The sequence below is a fragment of the Dermacentor albipictus genome, chromosome 1 (assembly GCF_038994185.2).
Source record: "Dermacentor albipictus isolate Rhodes 1998 colony chromosome 1, USDA_Dalb.pri_finalv2, whole genome shotgun sequence".
Lineage (NCBI taxonomy): Eukaryota > Metazoa > Arthropoda > Arachnida > Ixodida > Ixodidae > Dermacentor > Dermacentor albipictus.
In genome coordinates, this window is record NC_091821.1 from 184,254,697 (window position 1) to 184,273,539 (window position 18,843).

The following is an 18,843-nucleotide window of genomic DNA, read 5'->3' on the forward strand; positions in this document are numbered from 1 at the left end:
CAGTCGGTGGTCCAGAAGATGAATATACTCTTTTCATGAAGCCAGGTCTTAACGGGAAATGTGTTTGTGTGTAATTTGAAGAAGAAAGATTTAGCTGACGGCCGTATTGGCATTTTTTCACTCTCTTTAGGACATCTTGTCCTGGGCCTCCACTGTGTGGAAGACGGTACAAAGGTGCAGGGAACATCGTGTCCACGAGATCTCTGTATAGTTTTTTCCTTGTAACGGTTGACAGGTATTGCTGTGAAAAACGTACATTCAACATCCTATACGACCATACCACTTCACGCAGGTAACCAGTCACAGCTCCTGGCATGTTGTGAACAGTCGAAACAATGAATCCTGGAATTTGTCTACACAGCCGTACCTGTATCACCGTTCGGAGAAACGGATCGTTTTGATCCCGTAAAAACACAAAACGTGACACGACTTGTCGCAGAAACAAATGAGCTAGACCACGCCCACCTTTCTTGACAGGGAGGAACAAGTTCGTTCAACTCATCCTCTCCCAGGTCGACGCCCAAATAAATGTAGCGAAAACTCGGTGAATTTTTTGTACGCTTACCCTCGCAGCACACAACACATTCATAACGTGCCATATCTTAGATACTAAAAAGAGGTTGCAGACAGTGGCTCTAGAAAACATTGACAATTGCTTTCCTCTCCACCCGTCAGCCTTTTCCTTTGCTTTCGAAGCTTGATCGAGCCAGTACGATTCAGGTTCACGGTAAATTCCGAGAGGCACATCCAAGTACTGCGTTGGTAACGACGACCACTTCAATCGATAAAGGGCCTCCGGCGTGTCTTTCCAACTACCATGCCCGAAGCCGTAACTCTTATCCCAGTTTATCTGGGCTCCAGTTGAATAGCAGAACTTTTCAACGACAGTCGTGGCCTCCTTAATGCCCGCTTTGTTTGTGCAGAAAATCGCGATATCGTCGGCATATGCCAAGATTTTTACGTGTGCTGCCTGCAGCCGATAGCCTGCTATGCGCTCGTTATTTCTGATCGCCAAACAGAGTGGTTCGAGATAAGCAGCAAATAGAAGGGGCGACAGCGGGCATCCTTGCCGCACAGACGAGCGCACGCGAAAGCTATCGGTGAGTTTCCCATTAACAATAATGCGCGTTGAGCATTCTCTGTACGCCATCATGACGCCTTCCGTTATGCGTTGCCAACATTCGCATGTTCCAGTATGCAGAACAAAGCCTTGTGCGAGACGAGGTCGAAAGCCTTTGCCAAATCGATCTGCATCATCGCGACGTGGTCGCCAATCGCGTCGCAACACTCAAGCACTCTTCGAGCCACGTGTACATTTGTTGTGATACTGCGGCATTTAATGCCACAAGTCTGGTGTGGCCCTACCAATGTTTTAATTACACTTTGCAGTCGTTTGGCCATAGCTTTCGTGAATATTTTATAGCCGACGTTGGCTAGAGTTATCGGGCGATATGACCCTGGCAACAAAAGTTTTTCCTCATCATCCCTCTTCGGAATTAGCACGATATATGAGGTTGTGAAAGACAAGGGCAATCTTTTTCGCTCAAACGCTTCACTTATAACTTCGTGAAGAACGCGGGCCAATGGAGACTTGAAGGTTTTATAGAAAGTGGCTCCCAAGCCATCGGGCCCAGGTGCTTTACCGATGGACAACTCATCTATTGCGCACTCTATCTCACTCAGGCTTATTGGTAGTTCCAGACGTGTCCTAACTTCTTCATGGAGCTTTGGTATCAATGAGAGAAATTCTTTTTCGTAGCTACCTTTAAGGTCCCGCGGGTAACCTAATATTGCTTTAAAGTGATCGGCGATCCCTTGTTTGATGTCATTTTTGTCGCGCGTAACGTGATTGCCTTTAGCTAGCTGGCGGATTTCCTTCCGACATGCGTACCTTTTCTCTTCTGATAAGGCTCGTTTCGTTGGAATTTCTCCCGCCCACAACTTCTCAGACCTTGATCTCACAAGTGCTGCTTTATATTTTTCTGTATCTATCCTTTCTAGTTCAGTTTTCACTTTCTTTAATTCGTCAACATACACACCAGGCTCGAGACTTTCCATGCCGATAAAAAATTGCAGTTGCTGGCGAAGATTTGTTTCTGCTTGTGTCTAATGACACTGCTTCTTTGAATGGACAACATTTTGACTCTGTTTCAATTCTTCCCATTGAATGGCAAAGCTTACTGGCTTGGCTGAAGTCAGGTTCTCTAGTTCCTTCACTACAGCATCGACAAAAACATCGTCATGTACCAACTGCGCATTCATTTTCCAAAGATCCCAGTTAAAGGTGTGTTTGCTTTGTCTTTTCCCGAACGTGGCAGTTACCAAACAGTGATCGCTGTATGCTACAGCTTGCACATCATATTCACAACATAAGGGCACTAATTCGGCTGACACGTATAATCTATCTAATCGAGCGTGGCTATCACGCTGGAAGTGGGTAAATCGCGGGCGAGTACCGCTGGCAAAAATACTACCCACATCTTCCAGGACATAATCATGCACCACTGCGTTTAGAAATTCGGCATTCTTATCACGAACGCGTGAACATTTTGCTCGGTCTTCAGTATAGCAAACACAGTTAAAATCTCCCAGCAGTATTACGACCTTGGAACAGTTTACGTACGCTTCAATACGCTCAAAGAAAGATCGACGATCCGTTTCAACATTCGGCGCATAGATACAAATAGCACGATAATCCACATCACGAAAACAAAAATCAGCCACTAAGAGACGCCCAGTTTCACACGAAAACACTGATTGCACAGAAATACCAAAATTATTTCGTAGGAATATAGCGCAGCCGCCTGATCCACCAACAGCGTGACAAACGCATACATCAAAGTGAGCACGAAAATTGGACACCATTATGTGTTACCTCTTGGCTCTCAATTTTCGTTTCTTGGATTCCCACTATATGTAAGTTATTATCCAAGAGGAGACGACTTAGCTGACATTGCCGCCTTCTTGCACTGAGCCCTCTTACATTTAACGGGGCTACACGTAGCGTTCCTTCAATATTAACCGCCATGGCTACACGGTATAATGGTGCCCATCACAGTTACACAAGGATGAGTGCTCATAAAGGTGTGCCGGTAACCACGTCTAATGCCTCTAAAGGAGACGCAACTCGACCTTCCGGAAAGGGCACTCAAGTGCAACTTGGGCCCCCCTTCCTGGCAAGGTTCTAAAAAACTAGCGCTCAGGATGACGGCCATTGCACTCACTAACCCCCCTACCCCACTCGAATTTGACAGCACGGAATTACGGAGGCGGTTTACCCGCCTGCCGTGGATCGACCGTAATGTTCGGCCGCAGTTTCAAGGTCGACCTCCTTATACCTGGCGCTTTGGGCGGTGGCTCGTCTCCACCGCTGCCATCCTGTTTCGCCGTCCGGCTAACGGTCTGGTTGTGGGGCCGTTTCCCCGTTGTTTGGCTAGTTGGGCCGGTGAGGGTGTCCATGCCTTCAGGTTCGACGAGGCAGGAGGTCACCTCCGTCTCAGGTGGGATCTTCTCTTCAGCATTCGGCATGGCCGCGGTGCCCTCTGCAGTCGCTTGTTGGTGTCCTGTGGCAATAGCCTGAGCGACTTGTTTCTCCTCCTGTTCAAGACGTACCGCCGGCTTTGCCACGACGTCAGCTACTTCACCCGGCGCGGACGAAGTGTCTTCCATGTCCGCCTCGTCCATGAGTATGGCAGAGTGTTCCTCGTTGCCCACAGGTCCGGTCACGCTAGCGTACGTGCGCTCGCACTGACTGTCTTCATGACCGAAACGTCGGCAGGCACCACACCATGGAATACGGCACTCGCGACGAATGTGGCCCGTGCCGCGGCAGCGTAGGCAGAGAGGAGCCCTGCCCGGCACAACCACGAGAGCTAGTTCCCCGGCGACGCTCACCTGATGCGGAAGGTCGTCGAGCTTTACGCCCGGCTTCAACTTCAGCGTAACCAGTCTTGTTGTTGAGTTCTTATCAGCCACGCCGTGAACCCGCCAGCGCTCGCGAACGACGTCGGTGACCTTTCCATACGGCGCGAAGGCAAGACGTACGTCCTCGTCAGGAACGCTGGGCAGCAGCCAATGCACTTTCAGGCGTACGTCCTGGTTGGCGGGGTCGATGACGAGACACCGGCCCTTTTTGACCTGCAGCTCTCCAACGCTGACAATCTTTTTCACTGCGTCGCTGTCCTTGAAGGTCACGGCCCATACATGGCTCATACGGTAGGCCCCGAGAGCAGCCACTTCCGGGAGGAGCGATAACTGAGCGAGCGCATCGCGAAAATCTTCTACCCGGTATGGGCGGGCCCTGATATCACATTGTAGAAAAACGGTATTCAAAACAAAACGCCCTGTTGGCAGACTAGGCAAAACAACTTGATACTCGTCGTCCGAGGCAGAAATCCTGTTACCGCGGCCCGTCTGGGCCGCTGAAGCCGCTCCTACGGAGCCCATGATTTACACGTCCGGTGGCCGGAAGTGGAATCTCGGCCACGCTACAACGGTTCTACTGCAGTATGACGATCGCGTGCGCCTTGCGCCGACGCGCGTGCGTAAAGAAGCAAAACGAACTGGCAGCGGTGGGATTCGAACCCACGCCTCCGAAGAGACTGGTGCCTTAAACCAGCGCCTTAGACCGCTCGGCCACGCTACCACGGTTCTACTGCTGTATGACGATCGCGTGCGCCTTTCACCAAAGCGCGTGCGTAAAGAAGCAAAACGATCTGGCAGCGGTGGGATTCGAACCCACGTCTCCGAAGAGACTGGTGCCTTAAACCAGCGCCTTAGACCGCTCGGCCACGCTTTTTTTTTATTGCCTGTTAGCGATACAATACGAAAAAACATGGAATGACTCAATTCACAATTTTGAATTCAGAGGAAAAGCACATTCACAATGAAAAGAGGCGATTAAAACATCGGCTGTATTACAGATTATACAGCTTGGTTAAAGGTATTTTGCTGTCGTGAGATGGCCAAAGATCCATAGCCATTCTGGGGGCTCGCATAAAGACTTATATGCGTCACGTACATATACAATATTTTCCACAAAATACTCTTTTGCTGGTCGTGCAACTTGGTCTGCATTTCTGACCGCCATTCGCGTCCTCCAGACACTGTGCATGCACAACAACACTATTAGGTCATACGGCACCATCTCTGTTTGCTCAACAGGTAGAAACCTTATCCCGAAAGGCGTTAATGGGAAATCTTTTTTCAGAGTTCTCTGTAGGATGTCCCATAAGAATATGGAATCCCAGCAATTCAAGAAAATATGCTCTATTGTCTCTGGCTTTTTACAAATGATGCAGTTGATGCTCCCAGGCACAAAGATACCTTTTTCCTGGAGCCAAGGTTTGACAGGTAGTGTGCCGCAGTGTAACATAAAGAAGAAAGTTTTTGTAGAAGCCTTCACAGGGAAACCTTTTACACGCTTCAGCACATTCCGCTCTTGTCCTAAATGATATGCTGAACGATAAATTGGTGTAGGGCACATGACATAAATAAGGTCCTTGTAAAGCTTCTTTCTGGAAACATCTGACAGATAATCTACTGAAAAATGCGCTCTCAGAAAACGGACACTATCAACAACTTCACGCATAAATCCTTTCACAGCTACATTACGTAGTGTGTGTGACGTAACAATAAAATCAGGCAATGCATCACACAATCGCAGTTGAATAACAGTGCGCAAGAACGCGTCACTTTGGTCGCGAAAGAACACAAATCTCGACACGACCTGTTTCAAGAACAAATGAGATAAACCTACACCTCCATTCCCCACCGCATGAAATAAGTTTACACGACTCATCCTTTCCCAACCAGATGCCCACAAAAAAAACTGCAAATATTCTGTGCAATTTCTGCACACAAATTCTTCACATACACAACACTTGTAACATATAAAACACTTTCGCTACCAAAAACAAGTTACACACCGTCGCACGGGTGAAAATAGACATACTTCGTCCGCCCCACTTTGATGTCTGCGCTTTCATTTTTTCAGTTGGCTCTGCCCACTGGCTCGTTGCATCTTTATAATATTGAAGCGGAACACCAAGGTAGCTGGATGGCACAGTTGTGAACTTTATGCTTTCATAGCATTCTGGCTTATCTTCCCATTCTCCGTGCCAGAAACCTAAACACTTCTGCCAGTTTATGGCACTGCCAGTAAAGCTACAAAATTCTTTGGCATCTTTTACTGCTTCTTTAATGCTTGTTTTGTCTCCACAAAAAAATTGCAATGTCATCTGCGTAAGACAATATTTTAATTTCATGCGTGAAGAAGCGGAAACCTCGTATATTCTGGTTGTTCTGCACTTTAAGACAACAAGGTTCCGAGAACATTGCAAATAATAATGCTGAAATCGGATCTCCCTGTTTCACACCAGTTACAACTGATATTCGATCACTTAATGTCTTATTAATTATTAGATTGGTAGTACAATCAGTGTAAGCCATTTTTACCCCATCTAGGACCACCTTGCCAACGTTAGTATATTCCAGTAATCTAAAGATCGCCTCGTGCGCTACCCTATCAAAGGCTTTCTCAAGGTCCAGCTGTACCATCGCCACGTGCCCGCATACCATATCACAGCACTCCAGTACACTTCGAGCTGTATGAACATTCGTAAAAATTGTCCTCCCCTTTATGCCACATGTTTGGTGTTTACCAACTGCCAACGTTATTACACTTTGCAGTCTTTTAGCTAACACTTTCATGAATATCCTGTAATCAACATTTGCAAGACTTATCGGCCGATATGCTTCCACCGAAAGTAATTTCGAGGGGTCATCAGTTTTACGTATTAGTACAATATGGCTTGTTTTAAAAGATGGAGGCATTCCACGGCTGTCATACGCTTCATTAATAACATGGTAGAGTATTTCAGCCAATTCCTGTTTAAAAGCTTTGTAGAATGACGCGCCAAGGCCATCAGGCCCAGGCGACTTTCCTACACTTAACTCTTTTATTGCTGTTTCGATTTCATTTACACTAATGGGAGCCTCCAGTGTCTTTTTCGCATCGTCGTCTAACCTCGGCATTAGTGGCATAAATTCTTTAAAGAAGCCTTCGTGTACAGGTATCTTACACCCCAGCAAACCCGTGTATCTTTCAACAAATGCTTTTTGAATCACATTTTGATCAGTCGTGACTTCATCACGATAGCAAATTCTTTTGATTTCGTTCTTTGCGCCGTAGCATCTTTCGTCTCCCAGTGCACGCTTGGTTGGGGTTTCCCCCAGCCAGAGCCGTTCAGCCCGCGCTCTTATCATGGCCCCTCTATATTTTTCAGCTTCCATGGCTTCCATCTTTCTTTTAACTTCTTTAATCTCTTTTGAGAACAGCCCAGGTATTGTGGTTCCAGCGTTTAAAAGATTGTCCAGAGTATTTCGCAGTCCTTTTTCTTCTTGTTTAGATTTGTGCCGCAGTGCGCATGCTCTATCAATTGCAGTAATTTTAACATCGATTTTAAATTGTTCCCACAACGCACCAATCCTGTCAGACTTATCAGAGTTAACAGCTTCAATTCTTTCTGTCACTGCCCGCATAAAAGTTTCATCATGTAGCAACTTTTCGTTAAGCTTCCAAAGATTCCAATTAAACTGTGAAGTTTTTCGTTTCGTGCCTATTTCAAACATGACCAGGCTATGGTCGCTGAAGCTTACATGCTTTACCATGTATTTGAAGCATAATGGCATAAGGCTTGCTGAAATGTATGCGCGATCTAACCTGGCATGACTCGCACCTTGGAAATGCGTATACTGCACGCAATTACCACGGAGTACATCCCCCACATCAAACATATATTTTTCTTGTGTAATTGTGTTCAATAGATCAGCGCTCACATCTCTAATAGGTACATTTTTGACTGTGTCCTCAGGCAAGCATACACAATTAAAATCACCAAGAAGCACAACTTTCCTTTCACAAGACAAAAACGGTTCAACATAATCGAAGAAAACCTTGCACTCCCTCTCTCTATTCGGGGCGTAGATGCACAAAAGGCGCCACTCAGCTTCATTAAAAGAAAAATCACAGAGGACTAGCCGACCATTTTCACTGGTGAGGACTGCTTCCTCTAATATTCCGATACTATTGCGCAAAAAAAGGGCACATCTTCCGGACTTGCCAGCAGCATGACACACACAAACGTTATATCTTGCTTTAAAGGTCTCGACCATCCGGTCTGTTGCTTCCTGACTCTCGATTTTTGTCTCCTGAATAGCCAAAATATCTATGTCATTATCGAGCATTAGGCGACTAACTTGCACTTGCCGTCGCCTTGCTGTCAATCCCCGTACATTCAACGTTGCAATACGAAGGGAAGAAAGATTTGGGTCCATTGTCTTATTTTTTTTTCAATACCTAATACGCTACGCAAAAACAGGCGAGGGAGACTTACATCACTGGTCAGTGTGCACAGCAGGCGGATTCGTCCACACTGGTAATTAGCCCGGCTTCTACCTTGAAGACACTCAACTCAATCAAAGTCTCAACATGATTGTCCTCGTACATACAGTTGAACAAGAAGGCAAAAAAGTACCCCCCGCTAACGCGGAGGCACTCGCGGCCCTTGCAACCGGTCTGGTGGGACCGTCGGCTTGGGCTTGAAGCTGCTCCTACGAGTGGTCGTTGACTTTAGCGGCGGTGGTCCCACAGCGCTCGTTGGGTCGGAGCAATTCTCGTCGCTAGCCACCTTCTCATGAGGTCTCTTAGTAACGGCTGTTGCAGGTTGACTTCCTTTTTCACTTTTCGGTAGTGCCTCGTTCTCCGAGTCATTCTGCGAAGCCGATGCGCTACCTCCGAGATTTGTTTCCATCTCGGGAGTACTTTCGGGTGTGCTTGGGTGGGCCGGTTGTCGTTTTTCGTCCTCCGTTCTTACTTCTTTGTCCTTTTCAGAATACGCTACAGGCGGGTTCTCTTGCCTGCTCGCCTGATGCCCACTTCCCACAGAAGCTTCTTCGGCGTCGGCCTGGTCCATAAGGTGCTCTTGCACAATGTCGCTTCCGCCTGTTCCGGTTACATTGGCATAGCTGCGTACACACTGGCTCTCCTCGTGGCCATAGCGACGGCAGGCACTGCAGCGCGGTACCCGGCACTCGCGCCGTATGTGACCGGTGCCGTGGCACCGGAGGCAGAGCGGCGCTCTACCAGATACGAATACAGGTGCCTTGTCTTCGCCTATGCGCAACTGGTGCGGCAGGTCTTCGACCGTCAAACCGGACTTCAGGCGCAAGGACACCAAACGTGTGTGCGAGCCCTTCTCGTAACAGCCTGAGACACGCCACTTCTCTTTGGAAATTTCAATAACTTTGCCAAAAGGTGCCAAAGCCGTTCGAACTTCGTCGTCGGGCGTGGTATGCAGGAGCCAGTGAAGCTTCATGCGCACATCCTGTTTGCACGGGTCAATAACGACGTACCGGTGCTCCTTGACGCTGAACGCCTCGAGTGAAAGTATCTTTTTCTTTGTGACTTCATCCTTGAAGGTTATCGCCCACACATGATTCATTTGATAGGCCCCAAGGGCCAGCACTTCCGGCATAAGCTGTACTCTGACAAGCGCATCGCGAAAATGTTCTACGCGATGCGGTCTTGCTTTTAAGTCTCCGTGCAAAATCACTGTCTTAGAAACCGTCATACCTGAAGGCAGATGAGGCAAAACAAGCTGGTATTCCTGTGTAGTCGACTCCGTAAACCTGATTCCACGGCCCTGCTGGGCCGCTTCAACCGCCCCAACGGAACAAGACATTCTGCGACCGTACCGTATGGTAGCCGGAAGTAGACACCGCTCGGCCACGCTACCACGGTTCTACGGCTGTATGACTATTGCGTGCGCCTTTCGCCGACGCGCGTGCGTAAAGAAGCAGAACGATCTGGCAGTGGTGGGATTCGAACCCACGCCTCCGAAGAGACTGGTGCCTTAAACCAGCGCCTTCGACCGCTCGGCCACGCTAACACTTCTTTTTTAAACAATTTTATTCAGAAAAGGCATGTACATACATAAAACCCACCTTGGTCTGCTTGACCAGTGTGGTTAATTAAAAATTTTTCATTCGTACCAACTCATCAAGTACCCAAATCCATGCTGGTGGCTCGGTTAAAGTACTATTTACCTCGCGCAAGTAGGTTATGCTCTCTATAAAGTTTTCTCTGGCTGGCTTTGCCTTGGGGTCTGCGTGCCTGACTCCCATTCTTGTGATCCAAAGGCTATGTAGCCCCCGTATCATGATCATGTCATAGGGGAAGCTGTTTTCATTCTGTACTGAGAGATATCGAATTCCGTGTGGTGTTATCGGTAACTCTTTCTTCAGGGTTCGTTGCAAAACATCCCAAAAAAAGACAGGATCCAAACAATCAATGAACGTGTGTTCGATTGTTTCTGGTTTCTTGCACAAAAGGCAGTTTGTTGTCCACGGTACAAATATTCCCTTTTCATCATGCCATGTTTTTACAGGGAGTGTGTTTGTATGTAATTTGAAAAAAAAAATGTTTTAACAGCTCCTCTAACAGTCATTTTTCGAACTCTTTTTAATACATCTTGCCCTGGGCGATCTGTATAATGGTGCTGTCATCATTACATCGATTAAATCTTTATATAGTTTCTTTCTCGGTACAATGCTCAGGTACTCAAATGAGAAGCGTGTTTTAAGTATCCTAAACGACGTGACTAATTCCCTGAAGTAACCTTTTACACCACAGTCAATTGCAGCCGCACTAGACACAACAAATTCGGGCAGTACATTCTTAAGGCGCATTTGCATCATCGCTCTCAAAAACGGGTCTCTCGTGTCCCGCAGAAACATAAAATGCGACACAATTTGTCGGATGAACAGATGAGAAAGGCCGAGGCCTCCGTCTTTCACTGGGCGAAACAGATTAGTGCGGCTGATTCTCTCCCAATTGGAGCCCCAAATAAAAACCGCAAATATTCGATAGAGTTTCTGCACGTTGACGCGTGACATTGACAAAAACTGCAACACATACCACACTTTGGCAATCAAAAAAACATTGCACGCACTGGCCCTAGCAAACATCGATAATTCGCGGCCTTGCCACCCTCCAACTTTTTCCTTCACCCTTGGCGTCAGGTCATCCCAGTAATCTGCAGTTTGCTTATATTGCTCGAGAGGCACGCCAAAATACGTAGAAGGACTTCTTGCCCACGTGATGGTCGCAAATCTTTCTGGTTTAAAGTCCCATATTCCGTGCCAGAAACCGACACTTTTTTCCCAGTTTATCGCGGAACCTGTCTGTTTGCAAAAATCTTTGGTGACGCTTATGGCTTCTTCTATGCTATTGCGGTCAGTGCAAAAGATTCCTACATCATCAGCGTAGGCAAGGATTTTCACATGATGCGTCTGAAGCCTGAAACCATGTACTTTTTCATTAATAATAAGACTGAGACAGAAGGGTTCAAGATAAAGAGCGAAAAGCAGCGATGACAACGCACATCCTTGTTTTATAGATGACCGGACGTCAATACTCTGGGTGAGGTTCTTGTTAACTATGATGCATACAGTACAATCATTATAAGCCATGTTTAAACCTTCTAATAACACTTTGCCAATATTGACATGTTAAAGCACAGAGAAAAGAACATTGTGTGCGATACGGTCGAAAGCCTTGGCGAGATCGAGTTGTAACATAGCAACTCGTCCCGAGATGGCATCACAACATTCAAGAACGCTGCGGTCTACATGCACGTTTGTACATATCGAGCGTCCTTTTATTCCACATGTCTGGTGCGGTCCAACGAGAAGCATAATAACGCTTTGCAAACGTTTAGCTAAAATTTTGGTATAGATCTTATAGTCCACATTTGTAAGAGTTATTGGGCGATAGGCCCCTACTGGTAACAGTCTAGTTGGTTCATCTGTCTTTGGTATCAAAACAATATGGGCAGCGCGGAAGGAAGGCGGTAATCGTTTTTGCTCATAGGCGTTGCTAATAACGTTATGCAAAATTGGGCTGATTTCTTCAATGAATATTTTGTAAAAGGCTGCTCCTATTCCGTCCGGCCCAGGTGTTTTTCCTGGAGGTAATTCTTTTATTGCACTTTTCACTTCCTCTATGCTTATTGGCTGTTCTAATCGCGTCTTACATTCTTCATCGAGCTTAGGCATTAGATTAATAACCACGGTTCTCAGCCCAGTTTTATCGCCTTTTTTATTCGCAAATAATTCGCTGTAATGTTCGACAAATGCCTGCTTAATTTTACTCCTATCTGATGTCTGTTCGTTACGGTAGTTGATCTGTCGTATTTCGTTTTGAGCCGCGTATTTTCTTTCGTCACACATCGCTCGCTTGTTGGGCGTTTCACCCAACCATATCTTTTCGGCTCGCGCCCTTATCACTGCTGCTCTGTACTTTTCGGTTGAAATTACTTCTAGTTTGCTTTTCACTTCGCGAATTGCTTGTATATACATGCCGGGATTGCCGCTTTCCATACATATAAGAAAATCGAATTGGCACTGGAGTTCTTTTTCATTACACTTTTGCTTTTGACTAATAATGGTTCCCCTTTCAATGGCAATAACCTTGACGTCGTTCTTAAAGTTTTCCCACTCAGCTGCCCACCCATGTGGCCCTTTGGATGTCATTTGTTTAAGTCTTTTTGTTACACACTCCATAAATTTTTCATCTTGCAAAAGTTTCACGTTGAACTTCCACAAACCCCAATTAAAACGGCTTTTACTGAGGTTGCTTCCTAGTGTAGTCATGACAAGGCTATGGTCACTGAAAGACACATGTTTCACTTCATAATGGCCACAATCCTTTGCAAGGTCAACTGTGACATAGATTCTATCCAGCCTAGCACAGCTTCCGCGCTGGTAATGGGTATAGATAGGGCTACTTCCTCTTAACAATAAATAACCGAGGTCTTCTAAATAATATTCGTGGAGCAGTGAAACAAGCACTCGCGAACTTTTATCTCGTACAGGGGTGTTCTTGGCTCGATCTTCAGCCAAACATACACAATTGAAATCCCCCAGCAGAATTAAGTATTTATCACTTTTTAAAAATTGTTCTAAGTCTTCAAACAAATCAACGCGCTCATGATCGATGTTTGGCGCATATATACAGATAACACGCCATTGACGTGCGCAGTACGAAAAGTCAACAACAAGCAACCGTCCCGCCTCTGACGCAACTACGTTTTCACCTTCAATGCCCACGTTGTTCCTTATATAAACTGCACAACCACCAGAGGTGCCTATCGCATGGCTAACACAAACATTGAAGTGCCTTCGAAAAGTTCCCACCATTCGATCCGTCTGCTCCTCACTTTCTATCTTTGTTTCTTGCACGGCTACTATGTACAAGTTATTTTCCAGAAAAAGTCGATTAAGTTGATTTTGCCGTTTCTTAGTCGCCAATTCCCGTACATTCAAAGTGGCAACACGTAAGGGAAGAGGAAGTTTTTCGTCCCTAATTTGTGAAGAGCACTCGGATCGGGCAGTGTTTACCCCAGAAGTCAAGGATGCAGTGGAGTCTTCACTCAGTTGTGGCAGTAGTGGGCCAGGATGAACTCGCTGCCCGTCGCCTGCTTCCTCAACCGAAGTTCGGTAGCTGGACGGGACAGCATCGTCTAGGCGGCGTCGCTTATTCGGTGCCATCTTGCTCAGTCACCAAGGGGAAGCGGATCCCCGCCTTTATTTCGGCAGTTTATCCACCGGGCGTCTATCAGGAGGAATGTTCGGTTTCGGCTTTAACGACGTTCGTCTCGTGAACGCCGTTTTCAGAGGCGGCCCCCCGCCACCTGCACCACCCAGATGGTCCGGTTCGCCTTCACTGTCGCTGTGCATGCGCTTTGCCAACGCCTCTACAACACCTTCCATTGTTTGACACTGCACTGTCGGTGTTTCAGTTGGCGACGTCACCATAGCTTCACTAGAAGATTTCCCTTGCTGACATTTTCCATTCATTTTGTTGTGCGCGTCATCACTGTTTGCACCGGCCAGATTTTTTTCACACGTTATTGTTTCAATAGCTGGCTCACGTTGTTGTACCGCTGCCGGAGGCGTTTCCACAGGTTCCTGTTCCTTCGTCACCGTGGCAGCTCCTTCTTCAGCTTCAGCCTCGTCCATGATATTATCCAATGTGTCAGCGTCCTTTCTGTGGCCCGTCATGGCCGAAGCGTCGGCACCGTGAGCATCGCGGGATCCGGCAGTCACGGCGGATGTGCCCTTTACCCTGGCAGCGCAAGCAAAGTGGCGCCTTGCCTGGAATAGCTACGAGAGCAGGCTCCCCAGCGACACGTACTTGATATGGAATATCTTCAGTCGTGACCCCGGCCTTCAGCTTGAGGTTCAGCACGCGCGTTGTCGTACCTTTTTCAGAAATGCCAAGGACACGCCAGCGCTCCTTTGTCGTTTCCATATCCTCGCCGTATGGCTCAAAGGCCACACGTATGTCTTCGTTCGTCACATTAGGGAGGACCCAGTGGATTTTCACTCGGACATCTTGGTTGTTCGGGTCTACTACCAGACATTTTCTGCCTTTCACAGTAATATTCCCCGCAGTCAACAACTTCTTCATGCTTTCATGGCTCTTGAACGCAACAGCCCACACATGATTCATCTGAAATGCTCCTAAGGCGTCAACCTCAGGCAGCACTTCCAAACGTCCAAGGGCATCCCGGTGGTCTTCAACTGTGTACGGCCTTGCTCGTAGGTCACCGTGCAAAAAAAGGGTATTCAAAACAATACGACCATTTGGCAAATGAGGCAGGAGCACTTGGTAGTCCTGGCTGTCTTCCCTGTCGTCCCTGTTTCCGCGGCTAAACTGGGCCGCTAACACCTACCCGTTGGAGCACATGAAAAACACGTCCGTAGGCTTTCGCGGCCGGAAGTGTAATCCCGGCCACGCTACCACGGTTCTACGGCGGTATGACGATCGCGTGCGCCTTTCGCCGACGCGCGTGCGTAAAGAAGCAAAACGATCTGGCAGCGGTGGGATTCGAACCCACGCCTCCGAAGAGACTGGTGCCTTAAACCAGCGCCTTAGACCGCTCGGCCACGCTACCACGGTTCTAATGCTGTATGACGATTGCGTGTGCTTTTCGCCGACGCGCGTGCGTAAAGAAGCAAAACGATCTGGCAGCGGTGGGATTCGAACCCACGCCTCCGAAGAGACTGGTGCCTTAAACCAGCGCCTTAGACCGCTCGGCCACGCTACCACGGTTCTACTGCTGTATGACGATTGCGTGTGCTTTTCGCCGACGCGCGTGCGTAAAGAAGCAAAACGATCTGGCAGCGGTGGGATTCGAATCCACGCCTCCGAAGAGACTGGTGCCTTAAACCAGCGCCTTAGACCGCTCGGCCACGCTACCACTTTTTTTTCTTTATTACCTGTTTTACACATAACGCACGTACAAAAAAAAGGTAACACGTTTGCTCTTAGTAGAACATTCCACGCGATAGAGTTAAAAACAGAAAGAGGTAGTTGTACTATGGTAAAAACACCGGCTGCATTTTGGGTAATGCAGCTTGGTTAGGGGAACCGAACTGTGGCCAATTTGTCTAATATGGGTAGCCACGCTGGTGGCTCCCCCTTGGCTTTATGTATGTTACGTAAGTGCAGGATGTTCTCCACGAAATATTCTTGAGCAGAACGAGGTTGGAGAGCTTCATGCCTTACATCCATTCTTGTCTTCCAGACACTGTGCATGCAGAACAGCATTATTGTGTCACACGGCACGTCTCCCGTCTCTTCAAAAGGCAGAAAGCGAATACCGAATGGTGTCAGAGGGAATTCTTTTTTGATTGTTCTTTGTAGGATATCCCACAAGAACACCGAGTCCCAACAACCTAGAAATATGTGGTCTATAGTTTCCGGTTTATGGCATATACCGCAATCGGTACTCCATGGTACAAACAAACCCTTCTCTCTTAGCCATGGTTTTACGGGAAGCGTGCCGCTGTGCACAAGAAAGAAGAAAGATTTGGTAGACGGCCTGATAGGCATTCTTTTTACGCGTTTCAAGACATTGCGTTCAGGCCCTAGAGCGTATGTTGAGCGGTATACAGGCACGGAGCACAAAATATCCACGAGGTCTTTATACAATGTCTTCCGGCCGACTACAGACAAATATTCAAGTGAGAAGTGGGCTTTGAGCCAACGAAAAGCGCTTACCACTTCGCGCATATATACTTTCACCACTACTTGTGGTGTTCCACATGATGTAACAATGAACTCAGGTATGGCATTGTGTAGTTGGACGTGTATAACAGTTTGTAGAAATGCATTCCTTTGGTCGCGTAGGAAAATAAACCTTGAGACTACTTGTCTTAAAAACAAATTACACAAACCAAGACCTCCGTTATTCACGAAATGAAATAAGTTTACCTTGCTTGTACGTTCCCATCCCGATCCCCAAACAAACATTGCGAATATCCTGTGCAATTTTTGAACACACATCCTAGACATACATAACACTTGTAACGTATAGAACTGGCAGGGCATCCCTGTTTTACGCCAGAGTATGCTGTGATGCTTTCGGTTAATTTTGTATTAATAATTAGTTTCGAGGAACAGCCAGTGTAGGCCATTTTTACTCCATAATAAATGATGGTACCTACGTTGATGTGTTCTAAGAGGGAGAAAAGAATGCTGTGGGTTACCTTATCGAAAGCTTTTTCTAAGTCGAGTTGAATCATGGCTACCCGTCCGTGCATTAAGTCACATAGTTCCAATATACTTCTGGTCACATGAATATTCGTGAGTATGGTTCTCCCTTTGATTCCACAAGTTTGATGTTCACCGACCAAGTATGTAATCACAGACTGAAGTCGCTTAGCTATAACTTTCATAAATACCTTATAATCCGTGTTAGTTAGACTTATGGGTCGGTATGCTTCGGATGACAATAATTTTACAGGGTCTTTGGTCTTTGGTAGTAGTACGACATGGCTTCTTTTAAATGACGGAGGCAGCATTTTAGATTCATAAGCTTCTTCTATAACTCTGAGGAGCATTTTTGCCATTTGATGCCTAAAGTATTTATAAAATGCGGCACCAAGCCCGTCGGGCCCCGGAGCTTTCCCTGTAGGCAAGTCATCTATTGCATTTTCCAGTTCACTAACACTTATTGGTCTTTCAAGTTGTGTTTTTACTTCATCTTCTAATCGTGCCATTAATTTCAGAAAATGGGTCTCAAAGCCCTCTCGCACATTCGCTCCGCAGCCTAGCAAGTTTCTGAAACGTTGCACTAGCGCTCGTTCGATAACCTTTTGGTCTGTGGAAAGCGCACCTTGGTAGCGCAGCTCTGTTATTGCATTTCTCGGAGCGTAGCTTCTTTCGTCGCTTAACGCTCGTTTGGTAGGTGTTTCGCCCATCCAGAGCCGCTCGGCACGCGACCTTATCATCGCACCTTGATATTTTTCCGTATCAATATTCTCGAGTTGCCTTTTGACTTCTTTAACTTTGTTTGGAAGCAGACGAGGAACAGTACTTTCTGCATTTAAGAGATAGTCTAAAGTACGCTGCAACTCGGTTTCTATCTGTCTTGCCTTGTAGCGCACGACACTAGCTCTTTCGATTGCGCTCATCTTAACTTCACACTTAAAGTGCTCCCACAACTCGACAGGGCTGATGAAGTCGTTTTCCTGCATTTCTTTTTTTTTTGCCGTTATTACTTCGATAAAGATTTCGTCTTGTAGGAGGCTATCATTGAATTTCCAGAGGTCCCAATTAAAGGTGCTCGTTTTACGCTTTGTGCCTATTGTAACAGTTACTAAGCTATGATCGCTAAAGCTTACGTGTTTAACGGCATATGTTGTGCAAAAAGATAAGAGGCTTGCTGTCAGATACACTCGGTCAAGTCGGGCGTGGCTTGTGCCTTGGAAATGCGTGAACTGAACTCGCTTTTCTCGCAGTACATCGCCTCTATCAATTAGGTCGTATTCCTGAACGATTGCGCTAAGTTGCAGTGCGCTCTTATCATGTATCGGTAGGTTCTTGGCGTTGTCTTCAGCCATGCATACGCAATTGAAGTCTCCTAATAGTAACACATTTCTTTCGCATTTCAAGAAGGTTCCGATGTATCGGAAAAATCTAAACGCTCACTAGCTTTGTTTGGTGCATAAATGCAAATAATTCGCCATAGTGCCCCTTTAACATAAAAATCGCAAACTACTAACCGACCACTTTCACAAGCGATGACAGACTGCTCTACAATTCCGACGGAGTTACGCAAGAAAATTGCGCACCCCCCTGATTTACCCACGGCGTGGCACACACAGAGATTATATCTTCACCGAAAGATTTCCACCATCACATCAGTTTGTTCCTCGCTTTCGATTTTTGTTTCCTAGATAGCTAGAATGTCGATATCATTTTCTAATAACAGGCGGCTCAGTTGAAGTTGCCGCCTTCGGGCTCCGAAGCCGCGTACGTTTAGTGTTGCAACACGAAGGGCTATTCCAGGATTAACGGCCATTGTAAGTAAAGTTTACACAAACCGACACAAGATACTGTTCAGATGAGTGGAAACTTACAACGCTAGACCAGTGACCACTGCTGTCTTTGCTGCACCCGATGCAGCCCGTCGCTTGGTTGAGTTGCCATCCGTGATTGTTCATTGTAATAATAATAATATTTGGGGTTTTACGTGCCAAAACCATTTTCTGATTATGAGGCACGCCGTAGTGGAGGACTCCGGAAATTTTGACCACCTGGGGTTCTTTAACGTGCACCTAAATCTAAGCACACGGGTGTTTTCGCATTTCGCCCCCATCGAAGTGCGGCCGCCGTGGCCGGGATTCGATCCCGCGACCTCGTGCTCAGCAGCCCAACACCATAGCCACTGAGCAACCACGGCGGGTGTTGTCCATTGTAGATGTAAGTCT

At 46.8% G+C, this 18,843-nt stretch overlaps 1 protein-coding gene and 5 non-coding genes across 6 annotated transcripts; all 6 read right to left on the reverse strand.

Annotated features, from left to right (window-relative positions):
• Positions 1 to 2,322: 2,322 nt before the first annotated feature.
• LOC139056142 (uncharacterized) lies at positions 2,323 to 4,317 on the reverse strand. The gene has a single exon (XM_070534057.1). It carries the CDS (start codon positions 4,210 to 4,212, stop codon positions 3,262 to 3,264), a length of 951 nt encoding a protein of 316 aa, XP_070390158.1. The 5' UTR covers positions 4,213 to 4,317; the 3' UTR covers positions 2,323 to 3,261.
• A 246-nt stretch (positions 4,318 to 4,563) lies between these two features.
• On the reverse strand, positions 4,564 to 4,645 carry TRNAL-AAG (transfer RNA leucine (anticodon AAG)). The gene has a single exon. It is a non-coding gene; the product is annotated as a tRNA-Leu (tRNA).
• A 5,223-nt stretch (positions 4,646 to 9,868) lies between these two features.
• Positions 9,869 to 9,950, reverse strand: TRNAL-AAG (transfer RNA leucine (anticodon AAG)). Its single transcript has one exon. It is a non-coding gene; the product is annotated as a tRNA-Leu (tRNA).
• Positions 9,951 to 14,938: 4,988 nt separating this feature from the next.
• TRNAL-AAG (transfer RNA leucine (anticodon AAG)) lies at positions 14,939 to 15,020 on the reverse strand. The gene has a single exon. It is a non-coding gene; the product is annotated as a tRNA-Leu (tRNA).
• A 71-nt stretch (positions 15,021 to 15,091) lies between these two features.
• Positions 15,092 to 15,173, reverse strand: TRNAL-AAG (transfer RNA leucine (anticodon AAG)). Its single transcript has one exon. It is a non-coding gene; the product is annotated as a tRNA-Leu (tRNA).
• A 71-nt stretch (positions 15,174 to 15,244) lies between these two features.
• TRNAL-AAG (transfer RNA leucine (anticodon AAG)) lies at positions 15,245 to 15,326 on the reverse strand. Its single transcript has one exon. It is a non-coding gene; the product is annotated as a tRNA-Leu (tRNA).
• Between the last annotated feature and the right edge of the window lie 3,517 nt (positions 15,327 to 18,843).

What these genes read in the sequence shown, in the direction of transcription:
- LOC139056142 (XM_070534057.1), bottom strand. Translation starts at nt 4,212, where the DNA reads ATGAGCCATGTATGGGCCGTGACCTTCAAGGACAGCGACGCAGTGAAA.